This window comes from Marmota monax, unplaced genomic scaffold, assembly GCF_021218885.2.
Source record: "Marmota monax isolate L192 unplaced genomic scaffold, Marmota_monax_Labrador192_F-V1.1 WCK01_AAM20220418_F8-fsc00001, whole genome shotgun sequence".
Classification (NCBI taxonomy): Eukaryota; Metazoa; Chordata; class Mammalia; order Rodentia; family Sciuridae; genus Marmota; species Marmota monax.
In genome coordinates, this window is record NW_026693777.1 from 21,303,051 (window position 1) to 21,330,333 (window position 27,283).

Here is a 27,283-nt window from a genome sequence, read left to right on the forward strand (position 1 = left end):
CCGACTCCCGCTCTCAGAATGTCGGTGGACAGATGCAAACCTTTGGCACCCACCTGCGCCGCGCCCCGGGACCGCGAGTCCGCGGGGGAGGTGAGGCCCCGCCCCGCCCAGCCGCGGGGTCCCCCGCTCTCCCCGCCCCCTCCCCCTGGCGTCCGCGGCGGCGCAGGGGAAGGGGAAGGGGAAGCGGGAAGGGGCGGGCAGGGGCCGCCGCCGCCGCTTTCTCCTCCCACCGCCCGCGCTAGAAGCGCCGCGCCGAGCCCATCTGAGCGGGCGCCACCGCGCTCCCGCCGCAGCCGCGCTTCCCCGCGCCCAGCCAGCGGGCGAGGCCAGAGCGGGGCCCCGGCCCAGCTTCCTTCTCGCCGCCCGCGGCGTCCCCGGGCGGGCGCGGGCCGCGATGGGAGCAGCCGAGCGGGGCTGAGTCCGCCGCCGCCCGCAGCCCCTGGTCCCCTCGGGCCCCAACCATGGCGAAGCAGTACGACGTGCTGTTCCGGCTGCTGCTGATCGGAGACTCCGGGGTGGGCAAGACCTGCCTGCTGTGCCGCTTCACCGACAACGAGTTCCACTCCTCTCACATCTCCACCATCGGTAAGGGGCGGTGGCCCAGGGCGCCCCACCCTCTCTGCCCCGCGGCCCCTTCCCCTGTCTCCCTTTCCCCAGGCTGAGAGGGGTTATCTGCCCCCAGAGGCTAGAGGCTGTGGCGCGCGAGGCCAGGATGAGGGAATAAACCCCCGGGTGAGCGGGCCACCTGCAGGGGACCAGAGCCTCGGTTCCTGCAGGTGAGGGGGTCCTACTGCCTGCCAGGGGCTGAGGGGTGGGATCTCTGGCCTCTAGCTGAGAACCTCCCCATCCAAGCCAGTAAAACGGGGGAGGGTGTAGGCTAGGGTACCCCGAAATGGGGCAGTGAGAATCATAGCCAGTGAAATGACATCCTTACAGCCCCAAGTCAAGAGGGGGAGGGGAAGTAAAGCTTGTGCTCAGGAAAAGGGGTCAGAGTGGGGAGCCAGTCATAAAGCTACCTTCAGTTCAGGGGTGAGCCAATGTGGAGCCAGGATGGGGAAGACAGGAGGAAGGGAGGGGTCAAAGGGATTGAGTTACCAGGGGACTGGTAGTGAAGGTAAGCCTCAAGGTGCGACACCTGGAGGAGGGCACTGATGAGAAGCCCCAGAGCTTGAGAAAGGGAGGAACCAGCTGGCTAAAGTATGTTTTGAAGGAGGCTGAGGAGGGTGGAGGAAGGTCAGGAATGTTGCTGCAGACCTGGGGGGATCAGAAGGCAGGCAGGACCCACCTTGACTCTATCTCTAATCCATCTCTATTTCTGATCCATCCGTACCAGAAGCCTGTGATTAAAGGGACAAGGCCTGGTGGCATCCTGGGCAGTGTTGTGAGAGGGTCACCTATTTTCTGGGAGTGGTTCTGAGGCCTCTCCTCAGAGAAAGCCTCTCCCTTATGGGTTCTGAAGGGCCTCCTCCTCTGGGAGGTCTGAATTGAGGGGATTCCACTCATACCTAACAGGTTTTATGCTTGGTTAAACCTGGAGTAGCCTCCTCACTGCCTAGGCCCCTGAAAGGAAACTCCTGTGGGCTGGCTGGTCATCCAGTTGGTATGCTGTCCTAGAAGCCCCTGCTGCCTTATGGGAGGACTCCAGCTTTTAGCTTCCTCTGGAGGATACCTCTCCCTGCTTCCCCTCAACACACACTCCTTGCTAAGAGAGAAGAGGGAGCAGTTAGATGCAGCCAGGAGGAACAGAGCCTGGTGGTTAAGAGACAGGTATTGTTTCACACATACCTGGAGATCACACATACCTGGAGATCTCCCTTTGGGGCAACATGACCTTGACTCTCACTTAAGCTTCTGAGCTTTAGTTTTTCATCTGTAGAATGGATGTAATAATAGATCAATCAAGATAATGTTTGTAAAGCACTCAGTACAAAGTCTGATACATGGGGGAGCTGGCTAGATGCTGACTGTTATTACTGTTGTTAATTAGGATTGAGCTCTTAGGGTCTCTCTTTGCTTCACAATCTTCATGGGACTTAGGTTTGGGGACAGAATCCATCCATATTCTTCAGGGATGCTGTAAGGCTAACTCCTAGGAGATATAGGAGTTTGGGCTGGGCCACTACGTGGATGAAAGACATTTCAGAGAGATGGTTACAGACACCAAGCCTTGGCCAGGAGAGAGCTCAGAGAAGAGGCAGGTGTGGGGCAAAGCATGGGAGTGAGCCAGGGAGTGGCTGAGGAACCAGATAGGGTATGAGGACAGGATGCAGGCTTGGGGCAAAGGGCAGCAGGTTACCTGACTTTTGCCTGAGGAACAGCCATTTGCACCCTGGTGTCCTGGCCACATTCCAAGTCCTAGGAGTCACCTGAACTTTTCCCTTTGAGGGCTTCACACATCCCCTTCATTTCAGAAGCTCTTAGGACTACTGCTTATGTTGTGAGGAGTTAGCCTCCCCTGGTTTCCCTCATTTACCCTCTCAGCAGATAAATGAGGGAACCCTTGTTTATAAAATGTTACAGTATGCTTTCTTAAAGTGAATCACCCCGTGCCCCATATATCTGATCACCATCCCTTCTTGTCCCTTCACCTTGTCATCTCCTGTTGGAAACTTTTACCTCCTTTGGGACCGTGGCCATTATTGGGTGTTGGCTGAGTGGCCTCATGGGCTCTTCTAGAGCACTTCGATGACCTGGCTGGATTGGCGCATGCGGGTTTTTGACCTTAGCCCTGCCTAATGGTTTAACCTGAAATCTGCCTAGGCCCCTAGTGATAGTAACGTAACTGCCCCCTATTGGTTCTCGCTACTTTCTCTTCTTACTCCCTCCTTCTATCACTATATAACCTTGTCCCTGACACAGTAAAGCTGAGATCTGTTGTGCCTTCACCACTGACACAACTCCCGGCTCAGTGTGGTTTCTCCCCAGTCTTGGGGTGGGGACTGGGCCGCGACCCTTACCCTCTCGCTCAGCCCCTCGGAGACGACAGGCTGGTCCTGCCTGTCTCCCACGTACCCTTGTTGAAGGGAGCAACAATCTCCTTTCTTAGATTCCTTCTTACTGCTAATAGGGGAATGCTAGGTAGGTCTAGGGACTTCCTCAGAAACCTGAAATGTATCACTTTGGGGGCAGAGATGAGTCAATAAAATAGGTGGGGTGTCTCCACAGCACCCTCTCCCTCCAATGCCCTTCATATATATTGGCCTAAAACCTGTTTCCAAAGTTCTTCCTCTGCTTCTCGTGGCTGGTCCCCCTTTCCATGGGATGCAGAGGACTTTTTTGGAGTTTAGATTCCCTGGAAGAGAAAGAAACCTGCCTTTCTTCCTATAGCCTTTTAAAATCTGCTCCACTGGGTTTCTTATTAATAAGATGTTTTCTTAAAGCTTACTAATGGCTTGTAATTCCCCCTCATCTTGATTGTGTTTTTCAGCATTAACTAACACTGAAGGAAAAGAGTTGGATTGGATGGTCAAGAAAAGCTTTTTCTTTAGGTGATTTGGAAGGTTCCCAAGGAAGGGGTAGCCAGGAAGCAAATGGAGGAGCCAAAGAAATAGGAACTACCAGGTCATGGTCATTCATTTATCTGCTCACACAAAAAGCGTGCACACCTTGTATGCTAGTCTCCAGAGGTTCCAAGATGAATAAACATCGCTGCTCTCAAACTGCCCAGATACATTCTTTCACTGTGCTGGACGTTGATCTAGGCACCTTTCCCAAGGGTTTTCCCGAACCCCGCTTCGGTAAATGGGGAAAACAAGACAGTTCCCCAATTATTGCCAAGATAGAGTTCAGATTCTTGGCTGGCTCTTTTGTAATTTGTTGTGTATTTACTATAAGAGCTTGTGACATTCCATAAAAAAGCCTGCTGGGGCACAGGGAGGAGACCTCCCTTGTAGACTGAGGCACTGACTGTCCCTTCTCCCATCCTCGTTTTTCTGGCCAGTGGGTGGACAGGCGGCCCTGTGCTGGATCTGTGCCGTGGGCATTCCCTTTCTATGTAGCTGTGCTCCCAGAGCGGTGCAGAGGAGGACAGTCAGAGCCTTAATATCTGCCTGCAACTAGTTCCTGACAGGTCTGTCTCATCAGGTAAAGTAATTGAACATTCCTACCAAACACGTGTGAGGCATTTCAGAGACATATTGCACTCCACCTTTTTCTGCCCACAGAAGTGTATAATCTAGTTGGAGAAGCAAGATATAGGTAAAAAAGAGCTGTTGCCAACATGAGATGAAATATCGAAAGTACTTGGAAAAGCATTCTTCAAATGTAAGGGCTTGATTATAATTATTACTGCTACTCTTTTATTTTATTTTATTTATTTATATGTGGTGCTGAGAATTGAACCCAGTGCCTCACACATGCAAGGCAAGCGCTCTACCACTGAGCCACAACCTCAGCCTTCATTACTGCTACTCTTGACGAAGGTCACACAGTTATTATCCATGTAGGATGTGTCATGAGGCAGCCAGTAATGGCAATGGCCCCAGAGCGTGCTTTTGCTCTCTGAGGTTAGAGAAGAAGAGACCCTGGATTCCAACTAGCAGGGAAGGCTGAAGCAGCCTGCAGTGAGTGCCTGCAGGGAAGGGAGCAGATGGAGCACAGTGAGCAGAGATAACAGAGGTGTGAAATGAGTGGGTGTCCATGGGACTAGGACTCCCGCAGTCTGGCTGCTGCAGAGGGAGTTTATGGAGGAGTGCGAGAACATTCTTCTTTCTGTCTCCCAAACTAGAAGTGTCTCAGGGGTAAGACACATCTTATCCTTCTTTGTTTTCATAGGCCCTAGTACAGGGAAGGCAACATTTAACCCTCGTAGATCATTAATGAAAGAGTATCAGACCTGGTTGGCAGAGGGCATCAGGGGCCTGGCTGAGCAGGTGGGACTTGAACCTAGCAATGGTACGAAAGGGTTTTGAGCAGGGTACTCAACAACATTGGTTGGAAGAGGATTTAAGACTTGAAGCAGGGGGACCAGTCAAGGGCTGTGCTGGTGTCAGGGCTTGAAGGAACCTCTCAACCAGCTCCTTCCCCTTCCTCCTCCCACTCCCTCTGATGGTACCAGCACTAGCCTATACAATCACCTGCTCTGGTTTCCCTCCAGAAGTGGGGAGTAGCTCAAACCCATCAAACTGGCCACTTCTGAAAGGGTCTCATGGAGCTGGTGCTGTTTGCCCAGGCACAGAGTCATATGTGGATGTCTATGTTCTGGAGAAGTTTGATGGCCTTTCTGCAAGGTGCCAGGAGTGGGATGTAAATCCAAGTAACTGCCCAGGAGCTGATTTTCTCCCTGCCATCCTTGCCACCTGGCCTCTGGATCTTTCATTTGAAAAGCCACCCTCAGGCAGCACCTTTATTGAGTGAGGAGGAAAGCTATGGCCTATGATGATCCGGTTGGACCGGTTGGGCCATGGCTTGAGGCTGCTTGCTTGGGATGGGTTTTCTGTGGTACTTTCATCTTTCTCAGGAAGTTCTGCTGGAACTGGCTCTGCCTGTGACAGGCGCTTGTGTTGACTGGGGTAGGAAAAGACCAGGGGGCCTAGATCTGGACCTGGAATTGAGTGACCCAACAGAATTTGGGGTGAATGCTTGGTATCTGTAGCCCTGGGATTTGTAGATTTCTAGAGTGAGGAGCTGGGCCTTCTGGTCTTAGTAGCCCTTAGGCAGCCGGAGACCTGTGTCTTCCTACCCTGTGCTCCTGCCCTGTAGAAAGGATGGGAAGCGAAGAAATAGTGAGTAGGATGGAAAGAGTCTGGTCAGACATGCACATTCTCTGTGGCCTTTTTGGCTCTGTGACCTTCAGGCACTTATTTAACATCCTCGTACTTAGTTCTGCATCTCTAAATTGAAGATGGTAAGACAATCTTTTTCTTAATGATTATTGGGAAGATTACAGAAGCTAATGGATACAAAGCACTTGGCAGAGTCCTCAGTAAAATGGTAGCTGCCACCATCTTCATAGTTACAATTGTTGCTAGTGCAGAAGAATGTTGTGGTGATGAATAAACTGTCAATCATGTGCTGTGAGGTCTTCCTGTCCATCACTCATGGAATCATTTAGGCACTACTTACCCTACACCTCCTATGTGCTAGGCACCATGCTAGGAGCTGAGGATACAGTGGTGAACAAAACAGAGATCAAGGAGTTGTCTTCCATTCCAGGGGAGCATGTGAGTAGGCTCTGTGTTCGTTCCAAGCCCCCCTGGCCCATGCAGTGCCAGGATCTTGGAAGGAAGAGTGAGTGGGTGAGGAGGTGGAGAGGAGAAGGGTGGCCTGGGAGGATGGGGGCATCTCTGCTTCAAGGCTGGGGCCTTTGCTAGATGTTGCTCTGCCTAGGCCTCTGCTCCTTCATTCCTCCTATGACACAGGCACAGACCCAGCCTCCCATCCCTCTCCCCAAGGACATGGTCCCTGAGAATGAACACATCTGAAACCTGCAGAAGGTTTTGGCTGATCTGTGCCACATTTGCAGATCTGCAGATTCACCCACAGATTTGAGCACCCCGTTCGCTCTTGCCTGCCTGCATTCCTTGGTTTCTGCTCTTCCCTCCTCTTCCTCCCCTCCCCCAGACAGATTGGTGATGAGCTTTATAACATGAAAGTCGATATTTGGTCATTACCCTTCTACTCTGATTGCCAGCTCTTCTCAGAGTGTCTTTTCTGTAATCTAATATTCGTGCTTTTTTCCCTGTAAAACTGCCAGTTTTCTGTACAGGACTCTGACCTCTCCTTGGCTCTTCTGCCTGGTCAGTGAGCTTTGTCAAGGGGTCACAGGGCTTTCTAGACATTTAATTCCTTCTACTCCGAAGGATAGCTCTAATCATCCACCCTATTTTGTAACTAGGAAAGCTGAGGACCCTAGAGAACTAGTGACTCCCATCTTGTATGTAAGGTGACCCAAACCTGAGCCATCTTCTCTCCTCCATTTTCTCCAAAGTGACTTTGGGCATGTTTTTCATCCCAGAAGTCCCTTCCACAGGTTGCCAAGTAGAACGCCTCCCCTGCCAGCCAAAGGGGAGTGGGCATGTCTCCCCCACCTCATGTTAGGGCTCTGCGTCATTTACACACACCCCTGAAGAGAGTTAGAGGCCTGTGACTGAGGAGTCCAGGTAGGAGACCTCCGAGTATAGGATCTGAGTGTTGCTTTCCTATTGCCATTTTGATGTGGATTTAAAGAGAACTGAGTGACCGGGACACCATGATCTATAGATAGGCCAATAGTTAGCTTTGAAACATGGGTCATTCCCTGATCTCTTTTCCCTGATTAAAATTTTCTCTTTGCTGCTCTTTTCTGCTGTCATGTAGTGACTTCATTCATTCACTCATGGATACTCATTCATTTTTTTATTGCACATATTTAACTTTGTTGAGTAATATTTAATGATTTGCCTTCCACCAGGCAATGAGAATATGAAATGAATAAGATGCTGCTTTGCATTCTGTGGACTCACAGTGTAGCTGGGGAGTCAGGCTTCCAAACAGCCAGAATATTATGCAAAATAAATTTTAGAGGAGTGAAAAATCCCCCCAGGGGAGGTCGATAAAACTTCGCAGAGGAAGTGACATTTGAATGGGGTCTTGAAGACTTAGTTGGGGACACGGATCAGGGGAGGTACATATCTTTTTCCCAGGAGGAACTGCTGTGGAAAACACTTCTAGATTGGGACTATTGCTCTCCAGCCTGGCTGAGGCCAGCTAGTAATGGCCACACCATGGTCATGCCAGCTTCAGTTCAGGTAGGTACCTGCTGGAAGTTCCCTTTGCTGGCTATGAGTGGGGCAAATGATCTGGAGATACTGTCCTATCCAAGGTGTTTCTTCTGGAGGCTCCAAGTCTTTTCTTCTCTGCACTGAGAAACAGGCCGAGAAGGAGGCTGGAGGAGTGAGTGGTTAGTAGCCCAGCACATCTTGACTGCCTCAGCAGTGCCCACTGAGCACCCACCAGCAGGCTCAAAAGAGGTGATGCCCGGGTCCTTGGGTCTGGTACATGGGAGTGGCACAGCATAGCTGGAGCACACCCCACTTGTCACAGAGGCTGCATGGAGGTATGTGTCCAAGGCAGTGGGAAGAGCAAGAGAAAGGAAGCCCCATTTCCTGAGTGCTGATTTTATACCCACTGTGTGCAGAATGGAGAAGCCTTACCCACGTGCTCCACAATGCAGCTAGAGAGCTGTCAGGGCACGGGGATGAGGAGTTCCAAAGTTGGTCTTGCTCTCAGATGTTTCTTGGTGTGTCCTTCGTGTTACAGCCTCCACACAAGTGTGCACGGATGGATAGATGAGTGTCTGTGTGCATATGCCCATGTACAAATATGAGGGTCCCCATGAGATCTGAGAAAATGCTAGGGCCTTACTGTGATTTCTCCTTTTGTAACAGGGAAGGATAATGTTGGTCCCTCTTGCTTTTCTTTCCTGAGAACTATAAGTTTGACTGAAAGTGCCTGAAGATACTTGCTGCTTCCTTTGTCTGGGCCCTCAGTCCTTCAGATCTTCTCCCTGCTGAGTACTTTCTTGTCACTCAAGCCTCAGCTCTGATGTCACTTCTTTTAAAATATTTTTTCTTAAGGTAGCTTGCACACTATCCTTGCTGTCTGCTCTATTATCCTTTTGCCTCTTAGCCCTTATCATTCTCATCCATGATGTAGTAATAAAAATAAGTTACTAGCCAGGTGTGGTGGTGCACAACTGTAATCCCAGCAGCTTTGGAGGCTGAGGCAGGAGGATTGCAAGTTCAAAGCCAGCCTTAACAACTTAGCAAGGCCTTAGACAACTTAGGGAGACCCTGTCTCAAAACAAAATATTTAAAAAGGGCTGGGATATGGCTCAGTGGTTAAGTGCCTCTGGATTCAATCCCTGGTATAAATAAAATAAATAAATAAATGTTACTTATCTGTCCACTCCCACAAGAATGGAAGCTCCCTGATGACAAGGTTGTGTTCTGTGTTGTCTGCTGCTTGTCTTGGGGTTTCTGGCACATAGTAAGTACTTACTAATTGAATGAGTGAATGAATTAATACATCTCCCTAGAAGACTTTTGCTCCTCCCGGAGGAAAGTCATGGTAGTATTGGTTTCTTGGGACCCATGACAACACCAGGCATGTGTTTGGGGACATGAGAGGACAGGGGAGACTTCTGCAAGGGGGGAATTTTTTTCCCAGTAATTTTCAACCTCTTCTGCTCTGACACATGCCCTAAGGGGAAGCTCATAACAAGGAGGGAGAGGGTGGTTCTCGTGGCACCTGTGTGAGTGGGGTACTCTGGTGTGTGCAAAGATGAGGGCTTGATGTCTTAGACTAAGGACAGTGCTACTTGTCAGTTGGGGTCACTGCTAGTGACAGATGATGCCTATCAGTTCAACGTGGCTGCCTAAGTGACCACGCCAGGACCAGCTCATCAGCCAGGGTGCTCTGGGGTAAGGAGCTTCTCAGCTCAATCCCTGAGCCATTCATTCCCTCCAGACTCACCAGGGTGAGTGTCCGATTGGGAAATCCCACTGTGTGATAACAATCTGGGTCCTGGGTCCTGGGCTTCCAGAGACTGACCCTTTTAAGACATAGAATATCCTTCTGAAATCTCCAGAATTTCTTGTGAATAGACATCTGAATCAGAACCTTTGATCTCAGCACTCTTTTTTTAAAAAAAAAATATTATTCTTAAGTTTTAGGTGGACACAGTATCTTTATTTTACATTCATGTGGTGCTGAGGATTGAACCCAGTGCCTCGTGCTTGCCCTCTACTACTGAGCCACAGCCCTAGCCCCTGATCTCATCACTCTTGAGATTAAAACATGACTTTCAAGTGAGTTAGAGGATCAGGATTCTGTCCCTCAAGCGCAGGGCCACTTATATTTCTACTTCCTGTCACTGCCAGAACAAGATGGTGCACGCTGACTAATGCATTTGTTCTGAGAGCCGGTGTCTACCTTTCCCCAGGACAAAGCCAATATGAGGGACAGCCAGTCTGCAGTTCACAGAGGAGGAAGTCAGGCAGCATGCAGTCCTGCAAAAAAAAAAAAAAAAAAAAAAAAAACAAGCTAAGAGTTACCAGATAGAAGGTAGAAAGCAGCAAGTAGCAGGTTTGGGAAAAAATGTCCCCACCCCCTAGTTGCTGTGAGGGGTCGAGATGTGTCAGGATCCTTTGTCTTGAATCCTGTCCCTGGCTTTTCTCTTCTCTCTGTGTACTCTTTCCTATTCTCCCCTTCCCATGTCCATTAGGGGGAAAATGGCATTATTGGTCTCCTGCATAATGTTTAGGTGAGAGGGGTTTTGAAATGGGAATCACTGTCATGCCTTGTTTGGGATGGCAGAGTCGGGCAGCCACCTCCCTCGAGGCTCTGCCTTTTCCTAAAGCTTGTTTTGGGGAGGGGTTTCTTTGGAGGTGACCTCCTGCCATAGCCCTGAGGAAGCTCCACATGTCCATCACATGCTAGATTCCTGCAGGGGGAGGAGCTGGGGGCATTTCTGGGACTGGTGCTTAGTAACTGGAGCCAGCATGGCCCCAAAGATTAGGTGTCTGCCTTGGGTTTCAGGTGTATTAAATTGTTCCTTGTTGAGGAGTCTCATTGCTAATGTAAAGGCTCAGGTCACACTTCGGGTCCTTTGGGCCACGGTTGATCATGTTGATAACATTTGGCACCAGAGTCAGCCCTGTTTCCACTAAAGCGTGTGGCACTTGGTGGGCAGGCAAGCTGGCACCCAACATTAACCCTTGAGGTGCTGGCCTGAGGGAGACCAGCGCCGGCCTGCTAATAGGGCCACCCCAGCTTTGCCAGGATTTAGGTTGGAGCCAGGCTCTGGGAGCTGTCTGAGGTCCACAGTGGGTGGCATTTTCTCTCTGTTGAAACGTTCTTTGCCTCACCTCTCTGCCCCACCCTGCCCTCCCTCCTTTCCCTAGCAGGAGCCCACTTCTATCTCCCAGAGCTCTTTCCGTCCCCCAGGGTATGACTGCGGGTATGACAGTCTCAGACTTCTGTAGGGGAGATAGGTAGGGACATCAGCGTCACACTTTACAAAGCTCTGGGTAGCAGATCCTGTAATGGGTTTTCTGTTCTATCTCATCATCCACACAGAAATACTATGACATCAGCATTGCCACCCACACTTAACAGGTGAGAAAGCCCAGGCCAAGAGGCTCTCTGGTGTTCCGAGACCACATGGGCAGTGACAAGGCGGCATTGGAACCATACTCCCATCTGTTAATGGCCGTGCTGCTCTGTTTGTCCTGTCGCACTTCCCGCCTGTTTCCAGGGCTTTCTTTGGAGGCAGACTGTGACTGGAAGGAGTGTTTGTTCAGGGGATGTACCCTGTGGCCTTCTTTCCGCTGTCTCTCCAGCATGTCCACTGCTGGCCTCGGGAGGCAGTAAGCTCTTCTGTTTGCCTACCCAGGGCAAGATAATCCTGAGAGCCACAGGAGTGCCAGCCTGTCTCCCCTCACAGTTTGGGAGGCCAGGAAGTCCAAGATCAGGGTGTTGGCAGATTTGGTGTCTGGAGAAGGCGGGCTTGCTTTCTGTTACAAAGATGTCATCTTCAAGCTGTGTCCTCCCATGGCAGAAGCAGAAGCAGAAGGGTTAACACACTCCCTCAGGCCTTTTTCATGAGGGCACTAATCTCACACAAGGGTTCTGGTCCAGCCCTAGTGTCCTGCCCTAGCACCCTGAGGAGGACCTTGCCTGTCCTCCCAGTTTTCTCATAGTAGTGCTGTCACTGTGCTCCAGGACTTTGGTTGTGGCCCGGCAGGCACTAGGGGTTGCTGCTGTGGGGGCAGAGGCCAAGGCATAGCAGGAAGAGCAAGAAACCTAGAACCGCCTCAGGCCACAGTCTGTTGTGAGGGCACTGTCCACAGCTGCATCAGGACCCCATACTGTCACTTTTTTGTGTGTGTGTGTATGTGTGTGTGTGTGTGTGTGTGTGTGTGTGTGTGGTGCTGGGGTTTGAACCCAGGGCCTTGTACGTGTGAGGCAAGCACTCTACCAACTGAGCTATATCCCCAGCCTCCCATACTGTCACTTAACTCAGGAGTTTTTCTTGTCAGTGTTTGTGAGATGCTCTGATGGGAGGAAACCGTCTCTGCTCTGCAGGTGTAGGCACCTGTCCCTTCTTATGCTCTTTGGTGCAGGGGGATTCTGAAGGGATGTCTGTCCCTGGTACTGTGTTGCACAGGGGCAGAGATTTAAAAGAAAAAAAAAAAGCAAACAAACAAAACTTGGTCAAACACAAAGAATACTCTCTGGTCTTTAGATGCTTTATGTCTAGTTGGGATTAGAAGACAAAAAATAGTAGGCAGCAGGAGAGCAAGGGAATATTGTTTTAGAAGTCTTCTCCCTGCTCGGTGGTTGAAGCATCACACCTGTCATCCTGGGGAACCGTTAGGCAGCAATGGCACCGTCACAAGCTATGAAGCTTCAGGCAGTGAGGTGCTCTCAGGTATCATTGAGGAAAGGGCATATGCTGTGAGGACAACCAGTAGCTGAACTTGGGGTCTGGTATGGACTGATTGCAGTGCTAGGATCCAGCAGCCTCAGCACCAGTTCTATTTATTTATTTATTTTTCTAGTACCAGGGATGAACCCAGGGGCACTTAACCACTGGGCCACATCTCCAGCCCTTTTTATTTATTTTTTTTTAAATTTTGAGTTAAGAGTCTCGCTGAGTTGCTTAGGGCCTCACTAAGTTGCTGAGGCTGGCCTTTGAGCTTCTAATCCTCCTGCTTCAGCCTCCTGAGCCTCTGGGATCACAGGCATGAACCACCGCGCCTGGCCAGTGCCATCTCTTGCCAGCACGCTTGTCATTTTTCAGCGTCTCTGCTTGTCTCTAGGCATCTGTTTGCCTCAGGCTCCTCTGGTTGTGACCCAGCTAGCCTCTAGTTCTGCTGAGTCTGGAGGAAGCTTTCTTCCTCTGCCTTATTCTCCCCTCCCCTTCCCTTTCCTCTTTTCTTTTTTTTTTTTTTTAAATTTTTTAGTTGTTGTTGGACACAATACCTTTATCTTATTTATTTATTTTTATGTGGTGCTAGGGATCGAACCCAGGGTCTCTCAGGTGCTAGGTGAATGCTCTACCGCTGAGCTACAATGCCAGCCCTCCTCTTTTCTTTTTGAGACAAGGTATCACCTGTTGCCCAGGCTGGTCTCAAACCCCTGGGCTCAAGTGATGCTTCTTTCTCAGTCTCCCAGGTAGCGGGGACGACAGGCATGTACTACTGCTTCTGGCCTGGAGGGAGCAGGTTTGACAGGCTTAGCTGAGCTCCCTTGCCCTCGTTGGCCTGGTCATTTTGTGGGTCCAGCAAGACTGTTGATGGGCCAGTCAGGAGCTGCTTCTCCACAGAGGACAAGCTCCACCCAGCCCTGTTTCCCTGAGCAGAGGTTTGGACTCAGCAGTTTTAAAGGGAAAGGGCGCTGGCTATGGCAGACATCATGATGGCCATATCAGATGTTCTGGGACAAAATGATAAGTGGCTCGCTGGGCTTTGGGCCCTCAATTGGGAGAGGGCCCCCCTTCTTCCTGACTTCCTCTTCCTGGGGCTCCCAGGTTTCCCAGAACCTCTGCTGGAGCTGTGTATAAGGGCTTTGCTTGTTTCTGCATACTTGTGCACTGTCTTGTAGGGACTTAGAGGTTGACAGGGTGATGAATCTGGGCTTACTAGAGTCAGAGGAACAAAGAGTTCCCCCCAAAATAGGTTATAGTGAGTATCTTAGTCAGGGCTATTGTAACAAAGTGCCTTAGAGTGGTACTTTATATAAACAATAGAAATGTACTGTCCACAGTTTAGGAGCCTGGGAAGTCTGAGATGAAGGGATTAACAGATGCAGTCTGGTGAGGGCTCACTCTCTGCTACAGAGATGGCACCTTCTACCTGTGTCCTCCATAGCAGTCAGCCAGAGGGGATAACATGCTCCCTCAGGCCTCTTTCAGGGCTCTAATCCCATACTCTGCCCTCATGAGCTAATCACCTCCCAGTGGCCCTACCCTCCCACATCATTGCACTGGGGATTGTTTGAATGTATGACATTTGTAGAGACAGTCATGTGTGCCCACTGCCTCACTTCTAAATATCTCAAAATATCAGAATAGATGTGGGGTATGGTGGATGCGAATGATAAAGCAGTGTAATTCCTCAGCCTAAGGGTTGGGAACTACTGGTTGAGTGAAGAGCATCATAGGTAGGTTTTAAGAGATATGGGGATTTAAGTTGGCCCTTTCGTGCCTTATGGTCACAATACCCACTCTGCCTACTTCACAGAGACTTTGTGGCTAAGGGATGTGTATAGGACAAGAAAAAAAAAACATATATATATAAATACTTATTTTTTAGTTGTAGATGGACACAATATCTTTATTTTATTTATTTATTTTTATGTGGTACTGAGGATCGAACCCAGGGCCTCACACATGCTAGGCAAGTACTCTACCACTGAGCCACAACCCCAGCTCCCCACCGGGGGGGATACACACACACACACACACACACACATATATAATGTTTTTTAAATTTTGTGGTTGTAAATGGACAGAATGCCTTTATTTTATCTGTTCATTTTTTATGTGGTGTTAAGGATTGAACCCAATGTCTCACATCTGCTAGGCAAGTTCTCTGCCACTGAGCCACAACCCCAGCCCAGGACAGAGAAATATTTGAGGCTCAGGTATGGTTCTGCCTAGAGATGGGCTACATAGAGGTTCAGTGTGCATAAGATGGGGTAGGTCTGGGGGAGCCCTGAGAATCTTTATTTCTTCAAAGCTCCCTGGTGAGGTTGGTGCCACTCATCCTTAGTTTAGCAAGGGTAGCAGAATAGTAATCCTTTCTCTGCTTTCCTCCCTGCTCCTCAGGGAGCCTTTATTCAACACAGGGAAGGTGGGAGTGAGAACCAGAGTGAGGTTTTTGTTGTCTACCCCACATCAGCCCTTTGGGGGCAGCTCTTAGGTGTTCTCATTCTACAAATAAGACTAGTCCACAGTCACACAGCAAGTGTCCAAAACAGGATTTGAACTCAAGTCTTTCTGAGTCCAGTGCCAATTGTTGTCTCTTTCACTCTATTGCGGCTCTCGGACTTTCCTCTGTCTGACCTTCCCCCACCCAACATGCACAGTGCTGTTAAAAATACAGGTTTCTGGATTTCTCTCAAATTATGATTCAGTATGTGTAGGCAAGTCAAGGTAGTTGCATTTAAAAGAAATATCTCCTGGGGTGATTCTGATTCTGCTGGGGGATCTGCAAAGCACATTTGAGAAACAGTGAATGCCCAGGGTGCCTGGCTTGACACTTTGGGTGCAAAGCTTTTGCCCAAGTATAGTTGTCAGATGTCAGTCTGTGTGGGAAGCACCTGGAAAGTTTGTTGAAAAAGACTGCTGGATCCCACCCCCAGAGGGTCTGCTTCTGTAGATTTGAGGTAGGGCTTGCATTTAATAGGGAGGGCACTTGTCTTTTTAATGTCACGGATGGTGCTGATGCTCAGATCTGAGAACAACACACTCTGAGAACCACTGTCCTAGGACCAGCAACCTCAGCTTTATCTGGAAGCTAATGTAACTTCTCAGGCCTTTTCTCATACCTGCTAAATCCAAATCTGCATTTTATTTTATCACAATCCCTACCTTTTTTTTTAATATTTTTTTTTAGTTGTAGTTGGAAACAGTACCTTTATTTATTTATTTATTTATTTTTATTTTTATGTGGTGCTGAGGATCAAACCCAGTGCCTCACACATGCAAGGCAAGCGCTCTACCACTGAGCCACAACCCCAGCCCCACAATTCCTACCTTAATGTGTGAATCTTTTTTTTTTAATATTTTTTAGTTATAGGTGGATACAATATCTCTATTTTATTTTTATGTGGTGCTGAGGATCGAACCCAGTGCCTCACACATGCTAGGCAGAGCGCTCTACCTCTGAGCCACAACCCCAGCCCCTTAATGTGTGCATCTTAATGCTGTCTTGGAGGAGCCAGAATGAGCAAACACCAGGAGAGAGGCAGCTGGAGAACCCCTTCTTCCCATGGATACCAAAGAGGCAACAGAGGGACCGATGGGCATCCAGAAGGAGATGATGAGGACAGCTGAGAGATGAACCTTGGAAAGGGTAGAGGGCCCTTCCCTGAGGAGGGCAGAGAGATGACAGAGGGAAGTCTGGAGAGATGGGATGGGCCTCAGAGGAAAAGCAGTGGAGAGACATTCTGTTGAGAGCATGGGGTGGGCAGTGCTGCTCTGGGTGAGGTCGTGGCTGTGGCAACATGATAGGTAAACACACATTGGAAGAAGCAGTTGGCCGAGCAGCTGGAAGGGCCTGCGAGGTGAGGAGGCATGAATCTGAAGGGGACTCAATCAGGCCAGTGTTTTGACTTCATCCTGCAGAGCGGCAGTGAAAAAAAACCCAACAGCCACGCAGGAGAGGATATGGTCAGGGTTGGGCACAGGGTCCTGCAGGCCAGGGCCTCATTGGTAGAGTGGTCAGGGAAAGATCTAAGGTGTGTGGGGACAGAGAGAAGAAGGACTAGATGCCACTGGAAGATCATTAGACTGTTAACCTTTTTATATTTAAAGAAAAAGGTGGGGGAAATCCTTCAGAAGATACAGACTGTTTCGTCCATCATATATTAATGCACATGAATATCCCAACTCAAAGCATTTTCCTTCTTGACAGGTTAAAGTAAAATTTTACTGTGTTGTCAGTAGGCCTTGGTTGCAAGAATGTGTGTGTGAGAGAGAACATGCAGCATGGTGGTGGTGGGGTTGCTGTGAGCCCCAGAATTCCTCAACCTTGACTCTTTGCCACAGAACTAAGTGAGGGCCCAGGGAGAAGGAAGCAAGGCCTAGTACCCACCACCAGGTTTGTGTAGGTTCGAATCTGCTTGTCTGTTCTACCTCTTTTTTTTTTTTGGTGTTGGGGATTGAGTTCAGGGGTGCTCTACTACTGAGCTGTATCCCCAGCTTTTTTTAATTTTTTGAGACAGGGTCTTCCTAAGTTGCTGAGGCTGACCTTGAACTTGAGGTCCTCCTGCTTCAGCTTCCCAAGTCACGGGGACCACAAGTATGCATTGCTGCATCAGGACCTGTTCTACCTCTTAGCAGCTGCTTCCAACTTGCCCTCCCTCTCCTTTTCTTTCATAAGGAAAAAGTTCCCCTAATATTGGAAGATGGTCTCTCAGCAGATCCCTTCTCAAGGACCAACAGGAGACAGGAAATGAAGCATTATTGAGGTTTCCGTTCCTAGTTAATGCTTAACTCTCCTCTCTTTCTCCCAACAAATAGTGCAAGAGGTAGTCAGGACACTGGCTTCAAACAGATTTGCATTTGAATCTTTGCTACATGCTGTGCCAACCTTGGGCTAATTATTTGCCTTTCTGGGCTCATTTCCTCTCTCTCAATTTCTGTAAGGGCAGGAACCATATGTGCTTTTTCAAAAAATATATTTATTAGTTGTCAATGGGTTTTTTACTTTATTTAATTTTATTTGGTGCTGAGGATCGAACCCAGGGCCTCACATATGTCAGGCAAGCACTCTACCACTGAGTGACAACCCCAGCCCAACCACAGGTCCTTTTTTTGCTGCTTTGTCTATGGTGAGCACTGTTCAGGGCACATAACATAGTTAGTTCTCATAAATGCCTGTGGAATAATGGAAATTAACCTCTTATCCACCCCCGCCTTTGTGACCACTTTGCATAAAGCATTGTTCTTGATCTGGCTAGTATGAGGATGAGCTAGGTTTATTATTTTAAAAAAAATATGGTTCTTCTATGAAGAAGCAACTCTATTGTCAAGCAACAAGAATCCCTTTTTACTGGTGGATTCTCATTATTCGTATCAGTGGGATTTGTTGTTGCGTGTCCCCTTGATTCCCTTCTATGCCAGGTACTGGGGAGAAGCAAATTCCTGGTAACTGTCTAGGGAGGGAGTAAGCATGCTACTGCCTCCCTCCAGGGCCAGATGTCCCTCTCCCTTTTCCCTTTCATCCTCCTCCTCTTCATCCCTCTTTCTCTGCACACAGGGAAGAATGGCTGCCAGACATTGCCTGTTTGGAAAAGTACAGCTCAATAGATATGAATCAGCTTGGGCAGGCGAAAAATGATTCATGTCTGACCAACTTGATTTAGTGCAGGTTGTCCATTCTGAGTCTTCTTCTCCCTTCTAATTAGAGGAGATTGGTCTTGATGGTAGGAGGGAAGAGTCTGAATTTAATCTGTCTGTATTTGTGGAAGGCCGGGGATGGGATGGATAAGGGGATGCTTTCCCATTTGTCAAAGCACTAGTGAGGAGGAGGAGGAGGAGGAGGAGGAGGAGGAGGAGGAGGAGGAGGAGGAGGCGGCGGCGGCGGCGGCGGCAGTGGTGGTACCCTTGGGTCCTTCTGGAATGGGCAACCTGGTAATGAACAGCCCACAACCTTGCCTTTCCAATGTTCCCCATCTCAAAACTGTGGTTCATGATGCCCACTCCTGACTTGTCTTCAAAGAATGCATGAAGATTTAAGGTTAATTACTAGACACAGCTCTCAGAGTCACTGGGCACAGTCAGGGTTGGGGAAGAGGCACAGGGATCAACACTTCTCCCCTCATCTGTCAGCACCCACAGTCAAGCCTGTCTGCTGTGGGTGGTGCTGATTTCCCCAAATATGTGTCAGCCCTGGGCCATTTGCCAGATTCCCTGTGCTTCCTGTGTCTTGGGGCAGCTTAGTTCCTCAAGCCCTTGGGCAGAAGGGCCTAAGAACTCTGTGCTTCCTGTGCCTCCTCCAAGAACATGTCATACCATCTGTTAGTCACTCGTGTACCTACTACATGCCAGGCACCATGTTGAGAGCTGCAGTGGGTTATGCAGGCAGCCTCTGTATCTCACTGGGTCTTCCCAGCAGCCCTCAGATGTTTGTCATGTCCCAGCTTTTTACTGTGGAGAAAATGGGAGGGCCAGGGAATCAAGTACCCAAGGTATAGCACGAGTCCAGTGACCAGCCAGCTGGCTCCCGACTGTGAAGCCTGTGCTTCTTCTAATGTGTCGGTCAACAACAGGTGCACGGAGGTCCTCTCCCTAATGGGCTTCTGCAAGGTGCCAAGGGCTTTGTGCACAGAGGGTTCTAAGACCAGGGTCTGTGCCTTACCCTCATCACAACAGTGCTACAACCCCTCCTGGTTATCTTAAGGCAGAGAAAGAAACATCCAGGCCAATAAGGTAGATTGCTATTCCTAGAGATTCAGATTTCAGGAAGGGTGAATACGAATGTTTTTTCTAGAAGTATAAATATGAAGGCTTCACACGTGACTAGAATGTGCCATGATTCCCCTGTCTGCACACTGCCTCCCCGTTGCCCACTGCTGGCAACTTTCAACTGGTGAGGAAGGGAAGCCCCCTTCAAAGCTTAGACACTTCCCTGGGGCCCATTTATGGTTAAGGAGGCCCTTACCTTGAGTCATCTCCTTACCACCTTTAACCAAAAGGAAATCCCTCCATCTGTGAGGGCCTTGGACCTTCCCTAATCTGTTCTCAGCAGGTGCCCTTCCTAAGTTTCAGGCTTGCTTTCTCTCCCTAGGTGTTGACTTTAAGATGAAGACCATAGAGGTTGATGGCATCAAAGTGCGGATACAGATTTGGTGAGTTGGGTAGGAGCAGGCAGGCTTGGGCAGAGAAGACCCTGGGCTGCTGTTTAGAAACCACAGTCATGGGCAATCCCTAGGCCTCGTCTGGGATAACTGGACACCTCTATGAAGGCGAGAAGTCAAAAAGTCCATCCCAAGAGTGAGCCTTAACCTCCTAGCTTGCTTAACAAACATCATGGAATAGATGAACAAATCACCAAAGGGTAGGAATTAGAAGGAATTGGTGAACTAACTGTTGTGGGTTTATTGTAGAATTAGGCTTTATCCTCAGGCTGTGTCACACTGGGTAAGACAGAAGGATAGAAGGCTCCACCCTGGGTTTACTGCCTGATGCAGTTGCCACTAGTAGCCACCAGGGGCTGCTGTGGCCCTCTCACCTGATTGTCTTGAGCACTACTTTTGCAGGTGGAGCTACCTCCTAATCCCAGAAGTAAAGACATTGCCTTTGGAGGTCCCATGGGCACCGGGGGTGGAGCATCATCCTCCCATTCAACCAAGTCTGGCCATAATGGCCAAATTTTAGAGTTGTCCAAGGCTCAGTTGGTGCAGTGCAGATACAGTTATCAGGAGTGTCCTAGGCCTGTGGGCCTCGTCATTGCCAGTATAGAGGAGCTAACCTCATATCGCAGAGTCAGTTGTGCTCAGACCCCTTTGGGGATCAAAGCACCACTGATTTTTCACCTTGCAGCTCCCCAGTTTTTCCTACAAAGGCACAGGGTCTCCCAGTTCTTGCTCCTCCCTCCCTATCTGCTCCCACGGTCCTTGCTGCTCTGAGGGACTGGCTTTCTACTGCAGGGACACAGCCGGCCAGGAGAGATACCAGACCATCACAAAGCAGTACTACCGACGGGCCCAGGTGAGCTACCATTTTCAGGTAGTGGAGGTTTAGCTGCCACCCCACTTTCACTATGGGTATTTGAGGGGTGTTTGTGGTTATTTTGGTCACTGACCCCCTTGGATTGCCTTCAGAGGAGGGAACCTTAGGGCAGTCTTTCAGAGACCCACTGATCAGTCATTTCTCAGTTATTCATGGAGCACTTACTGTTGGTAGGTCCCCTACCCTCATCCCTAACTTTCACCCTCCACCCTGGGTCAAAGACCCAGGACAAAGCATGTGATGCCTTCCTACCCTAGAGAGTTCTGTGATGGTCCTAGGAAGTAGCAGCTGTGGGGGGTCTGAGAGAGAAGGAGACATTTCTAGATACTGAGGGGTCCTCATTATACTAAGCAAGGAGAGTGGCCCAGTGTGTAAAGACCCCCCTCCCCCATCTGGCTTCATGAGTGCACTCTTTCTGTGTGCAATCTCCCTCCCCCATCTCTCTTTCTCTCTCTCTCTCTTTTTTTTTTTCTCTCTCAGGGAATATTTTTAGTCTACGACATTAGCAGTGAGCGCTCTTACCAGCACATCATGAAGTGGGTCAGTGATGTGGATGAGGTAGGAAACACCACCTCACTGACGGGTGGGGAAAGGGCACCTCAGGGGAAGGTAAAGCAAGGGCCAGGCCAGATGGGAAGGGCCAAAGCTCTCAAGGGCTGGTGAGTCAATGCTACCAGGAAACCTAAACCCTGCCTTCTGCCGGCTGGAAGAAGAGCTCTGGGTGGGTGAGTCATGCAGAGCAAGCTGAAGCGGCCATGCCCTCATGCTCTGTTCCTTGCCAGACCTCCATGCTGTGTCTCTCCTGGAAATAAGTTAGTTCCATACCTGCCCTGGGAGTAGATTCCTTCTTGAAATCTCAGGACCGGGTGCAATTACAGGACTGGGCTTCTAGACCAGAGCCATGACTCTGCCGATAGCTGGGGAGCCTTGGGCAAGCCATTTGAGCTCTCTGGGTCCCAGTTCCTTATATCTGTTGAACAGGGGCTGCCAGTCTTAAGTATGACCTTTCCAACTCAGGTACCATTTTTTCAACCCAACAAAACACTAGGATTAGCCAGAGTGTCTTCTATCCTAAGCCACCTCTGGGACACTCTGGGGTCAGTCAAGGTATAGTAGTTCCTCCTTATCTGCTAAGACTCATTCTAAGACCCCAGTGGATGCCTGAAACTAAAGATAGTATAGACCCTTTTTTCTCCTATACAAACATACCTATGATAAAGTTTAATTTATAAATTAGGTACAGTAAGAGATTAACAATAACATAGTAAAATAAAATAATTATACTATAATAAAAGTCACTTAACATTTAAACACACATTGTTTATTTCTAGAATTTTCCATTTAAGTTTTAGACCATAGTTGACCATAGGTAACTGAAATTGGGAAAGCAAAACCACAGATAATGGGGGACCCCTGTACTTGGTAGAGCCTGACACTTGCCTCTGGTCACCCCACCGTGTCCCTAGGGCTCTTAACCTTGGTGGTGGTTTAGAGGTCAGTGTAGACTGGGACAGGGGAGATGGGAGGGAAGGGCATTTCTCAATGACAATTCTGCTTCTCCTTTGTCTCCAGTATGCACCAGAAGGTGTCCAGAAGATCCTTATAGGGAACAAGGCTGATGAAGAGCAGAAACGGCAGGTGGGGAGAGAGCAAGGGCAGCAGGTAGGTGGAGTCCTTCTGTAGCACCTCCAGGGCCAGTCCTGGGAGTGGGGACTGGGAGTGCACTCACCATTGTCAGGTTCTCTCACATGTTCCACAGCACCTTCAGGCCCTGGGGAGTTGCCATCTTTGAGAGGCTGCTCTCTGTCCTTCAGGACAGTATTTGGGGTCCATCCAGACACAAAGACCTCTTGGGCACCAACTCTTGTAGGTCCAAGGTCCAAGTTCCTCAAAACAGGGACTTACCAGAGCATCCCTGTTAGGGATGAGGAAGGATTTCAAGTTGCTAATGTCTTCTTGAATCACATCCAGGCATAGCTATGTTTTGCAGTGAGGAAACGGATTCCTGTCCTCCTTGTGCTGGGAAAGAAGTAGGGAGGAAAGTGAGGCAGTGAAAGGCCCTCAGTCAGGTGTGGAATGTTCAAGCATGCAGGAAGACCATCCTCCCAGAGAACAGGAAGAAAGACTGATCGTATGAGACAAGAGTCCTCCACCCACTCTGAGGACCTCGAGAGTTTTTCTCTCCCTCTTCAGTCAATAGCATTCCATTAGCCCTTAAAATAAAATTGATTTTTTTGGTTACAAAAAAATACATAGTCATTGAAAATGTGGAAGTAGAGGTAACCCTGTGAGAATAACAGTATTTATCAAGCACCACATGTAGGGCACTGTGCTCAATAAGTGCTTTTAGGAGCATGACCCCATTTAATCAACCCATTACTTTAGGTCATGGACACTGTCATTCTCCTTTAACAGAAGAGGAAGCTGGGGCTTAGGGAGAATAAGTAGCTTGTCCAAGGTCCTACAGCTGTTGTGTGGCATCTGGTCTCTTGCATCTGGGTCTCTTGCACTCCAGAGTCACTCCATAGTGTTTGCTAACATGCCGCACTACCACTGCATTTTGGCATCTTTGTTTCCTGAGGTATGATGTGTGAACTGGGGGTGTACATGCGTATTGGAGGAGTGGGGTATATTTGTGAATCATCTTTCCCCATTCTGTGCCAGTCTGTGTCTTGGAAGGAGCCCAGTCTCATCTGAGAAGTGGTCTGCTCTGAGAAATTGTCACTGTACAGCATGGTCTGCGAGTGTACATGCCAGGTGGCGTGGGTGCCTCCCTTCCCTTACTGACTCTCTTTCAGAAATGTCCTTCTCTTGCAGCTGGCTAAGGAGTACGGCATGGACTTCTATGAAACAAGTGCCTGCACCAACCTCAATATTAAAGAGGTGAGACCACTGGGCAGCAGCTGCCCTGCCTCTGGCTGAGTCCGCAGAGTGGGGAGGTGAGAGGAGGAGGTGGAGACAGGAGCCAAGATAAGATAGGACTGGCCCCTTGGGCAGTTACAGAGTTGCCGGGAAGAGAAGACGCTGGCTAACCCATGCCCCTTGGTTTCCCAGTCTTTCACGCGTCTGACAGAGCTGGTGCTGCAGGCCCACAGGAAGGAGCTGGATGGTCTCCGGATACGAGCCAGTAACGAGCTGGCCTTGGCAGAGCTGGAAGAGGAAGAGGGCAAACCCGAGGGCCCAGCGAACTCTTCAAAAACCTGCTGGTGCTGAGGGTCCTGTGTGGGGCACCCCACACAAACCCCTTTCCCTCAAGAGGCCTGTGGGCAGACAGGGGAGCCTGGGCGTTGCCTACTGCTGTCCTCTCATTTGACGACCCTGTCAAAAATCAGTAGCTGCTACTCTTCCCCTGCCTGGCCCTGAGAGCAACTCTGCTGGCATCTCTGAGCAGCCTCTGCCCCCAGCCCCTCTACCCTGGAGTGGTATCCTTCAGCCTGTTTCCCCAGCCATGGGCCTGCTGTGACCCCCATGGTGTGCTTTGAGCGCCGTCCCACCACCAGAGCTCCCTGGACAATGGCTGAGGCTGGAGTCAAGACTGCTTAAAGGCTCCTTCTTTCTGAGTGCATCTTGGTCCTCTCTGCTTTTTCTCTTTTCTTCCCGCTCTTCACCTCCTTCCCTCAAATGTGTTTCCTCTCAAAGCCCCTCCTACCCTTGCCTGTGTGTCCCTGTGTGGCTGCCAGAGCAGCTCCTTCCTTCCCAGCCCTGCCTAAGGGAGTGGACCCAGGCTCATAGGGATGTTCCATCCTCTGTTCCATGGGGGACCTCCACCTGCTCTGTGGGTGGGCCAAAGGCCAAGGGTGCTTCTTCCTCTCCTCCTTGTCCCTGCCCCTTCTTGTGCCATGGGCCTGCCTCCCCAGTGACCTGGGAAAGTGGATCATGGAGGTAGGAAGGAAACACCAACTGGTGGTCCTCATGTCTGGGGCTGGCTGTCCTACCTCTTTGTGCTCCCCCTGCCTGAGCTCTGGCCTTGCTTAGCTGCCCACCTGCCTCTGTGGGAACTGAGCTCAGAGGCAGGTGTTTCAGAGAGAAAAAATGATGAGGGGTTGCAGGGATAAAAAATCACCTCAAGTCTCTACCTCCCATGCAGGGTGTACACACCTTCTCACCACATGGGCCCCTGAGTCTAAAGGCCTGAGGGTACCACAGGGGCAAGGAGATCCCTGGGCCCAGAGCACTGGCAAACTAACTGTGCAGTCCAGAAAGAGGAGCACTCACAAGTGAAGGACTGGCTCCTAGCTGTCAGGGCCAGAGCAAGGGCAAGCAGGCCAGGGTCAGCATTTTGTAAAGTAGAGGGGATGTGGTGGCAGCAGGGCCTCACACACTCTAGGCTAGCACTCTTCCACTGAGCATGTCCCCAGCCCTGCTTTACCTCTCTTGTGGTAGAAGAGAACTTCCCCATACTTCTTGGCAGAGGTGAGAGGTGATGTAACCACATCACTCTTCTTTCACTAAACCCAGCCTTCAGCAGTCAGGGTTTTCCTGGGTCCCAGAGTTTGTGGGAGAAAAGCAAAGGTTTCATGGGAAGAAAGGAAGGAGGCCCTGGGTAGGAATGCTTGGGACTGTTCTCTTCAGCCTGAGTCAAAGTGCACCCTTGCTCCTATGTAGGCTCGAGGGTGTGCCAGTTGCACTGTGGGGAGGGAAAAGGACTTCTGTCTCCAGAGTTCTGTGTTCAGGAATTTTCTTTAACCCCCAAATAGTCCAAGAGTCCTTGTTCCCTTTCAAGAGGGAACAAGTCAATTGCCAGCCCTGCTTGGGTTCCTCCTGACCTTTCTGGAGTGGGAGAAGCCTAGGTGAGAGGATCATTCCTAGTCTGTACTACATGCTAGGATTGGAGCCAAAGCAAAGAACTGGGCACTGAGCCCCAAGGACCCAAAACCAGGGCACATACCTGTGGAAGAGAAGAGCCCTATTTCTTACTCTTTGAAGAAGGAGGTGGGAATAAAATCATTGGGCACTTTCTTTAGGCTTACCAAACCAGGAAAAACGGCTAGCGGGAGAGGGTGGCTCAGGATTTCGGAATGGGGGACAGGTGAGCACGGTGGAAGGAAGAGGGGAACAAATCACTGGCTATAAGTTCAGAGAGCTGGTTCTTTAGGATGAAGCCATGAGTGGCTGGGCGCTTCCTCAAGGACCAAGTTATGCAGCAGCACCCTGGGCATGGGAGTGGTAATGCCAACCCTGCCTATCCTCAGGAAGGATGAGAGAGAGGAGAAGTTATATTAGGCACTGGCTCCAACCTGTGAGCCAGTGTTGTCACTTCCTCTGCAAGTCAGGCAGAGTTCCAGCGTCTCTCTCCTAACCCCCTCAGGAAAGAGGGATTCTGTTTTTACTGTATCCTAAGGGTTTGAGAAGGGAGAACATGGGCCCAGGAGTCTATGGACTGATGAGCTCTCTCCACAAGGGTCACGGCTGGGAGCAGAGGAGGGCTGGGATTTTAGGATGCAGCTGCGCTCCCCAGGTACCAGAGTCGGCCCCTTGCCCCCAAACTTTAGTGCAGGAGGTGGTCTGGGCTGCCATTAGACCAGGAATGTTGAGCAGGCTTTCCCAGCCTGTCTTTTGGTCAGTACCTCTGCCACTTTGTCCTGAGACAGCTCAGCCCCTGGCACCACCTGCTCCTGAGCCCCACCATCTCCCTGTGATGGGTGAACTTTGTGTACTGTGTCTTGGGTCCATTATATGAATTGTGAGCAGGGTTCATCTATTTTAAACACAGATGTTTACAAAATAAAGAATATTTCAAACCACAGGTATGGTTGGCTGTTTGAGTTCCTGGGAGGAGGTTTCACTGGGACCCTGGTGGTAACCTGGGAGGGGGAGGCCTCTGGTAGAAGAGGCCTCAGAATTCTAAAGCAACAGCAGGAAAATGATGGTGAAATGGAGAACTTTGTCCTTTTTTTTTTTTTGGTGTGTGTGCCTTCTCTAGTGCTACCTGTAGAGGAACTCAAAGCAAAGGCCCCCTGCCCTGAAAGAAATAAGATGAAGCACAGTCATTGAGAGGACTGAACATCCATGTCTGAGGGAAGAGGAAGCTGAACATCCCAGTCAAGTCTAAACGGGTCTTTGAGGCCAGTATAGTTCTCATCTGTTCAGTGGATTAGGAACAGGTCTTCCCAAAGGCGTGAGAAGGGATTGAGTAATTTTTCAGATTTGTAATTGGATATCTGAGGGGAGAGAGGCAGACATGAAACTTCAGGACTCTAGGTAGTTAAGGAGGCTGACGTTGCTCAGTGGTAGAGCACTTGCCTAGCACATATGAAGCCCTGGGTTCAATCCTCAGTACTGCCAAAAAAATAATAATAATAAACACTTTGGGATATGGATTTGGTTAAGGAGCTAGAGAATGTATGGGGGTAAGGATAGAAAGATGAAGAAAGAAAGGAGCGAGGGCAGGACAATCAGTAGTCTTAAGATCTTAACCGTACTTTACAGAACACTGTGATACTTGGTTCTTCTGTTTCTAATAATCACTATATGAGAGAGGGAGTGTGGTTATCTTTATCCGCACTCAACAGATAAGGAAACTGCTTGGAGAACTTCAAGGATTTGCCACAGGGCCCCAAGTAACTTGTGGAATTACGGCTGGAAACCACTGTAGTAGTGGTGAAGGTTTGGCATTTCAATTTAGAAAGAAGAAATCTCATTTATAGTCAGAATTGAGAACCACCCACCTGAGCTTTTCTGTCCAGTGCTGCTTCCAGAATAACCAGTGTCCTGCAGAAAGCTGTGCAAATCACACATTTGAAGTACAGGCCCAAAGTCATGAGCTTCTGAGAAGTGGGGCTGCTATGAGGCAGAGCTGGGGTCGGAAGTATTTTAGGAACGTCTCACCAGTCTTCATCA

At 49.6% G+C, this 27,283-nt stretch overlaps 1 protein-coding gene and 1 long non-coding RNA gene across 3 annotated transcripts; one reads left to right on the plus strand and one right to left on the minus strand.

Moving 5' to 3' along the window:
• The first annotated feature begins 300 nt into the window (after positions 1-300).
• On the plus strand, positions 301-26,189 carry Rab15 (RAB15, member RAS oncogene family). 2 transcript variants are annotated; one of them, XM_046461096.2, is made up of 7 exons: positions 301-585; positions 19,500-19,560; positions 20,362-20,422; positions 20,924-21,001; positions 22,016-22,105; positions 23,261-23,326; positions 23,498-26,189. In XM_046461096.2, exons 1-7 carry the CDS (start codon positions 462-464, stop codon positions 23,654-23,656), a joined length of 639 nt encoding a protein of 212 aa, XP_046317052.1. In that variant the 5' UTR covers positions 301-461; the 3' UTR covers positions 23,657-26,189. The 2 variants fall into 2 exon arrangements, with proteins under 2 accessions (XP_046317052.1, XP_058440571.1); XM_058584588.1 differs by lacking the exon at positions 301-585 and adding an exon at positions 15,823-16,272.
• On the minus strand, positions 21,749-27,251 carry LOC124104278 (uncharacterized). Its single transcript, XR_006855396.2, has 2 exons — positions 27,112-27,251; positions 21,749-22,462 (listed from the first exon to the last, which is right to left on the minus strand). It is a non-coding gene; the product is annotated as an uncharacterized LOC124104278 (long non-coding RNA).
• Between the last annotated feature and the right edge of the window lie 32 nt (positions 27,252-27,283).

What these genes read in the sequence shown, in the direction of transcription:
- Rab15 (XM_046461096.2), top strand. Translation starts at nt 462, where the DNA reads ATGGCGAAGCAGTACGACGTGCTGTTCCGGCTGCTGCTGATCGGAGAC. An exon ending in AGTACTACCGACGGGCCCAG is followed by an intron (nt 20,423 to 20,923) that starts GTGAGCTACCAT and finishes TTTCTCTCTCAG; the next exon opens with GGAATATTTTTAGTCTACGA. An exon ending in GGGTCAGTGATGTGGATGAG is followed by an intron (nt 21,002 to 22,015) that starts GTAGGAAACACC and finishes CTTTGTCTCCAG; the next exon opens with TATGCACCAGAAGGTGTCCA.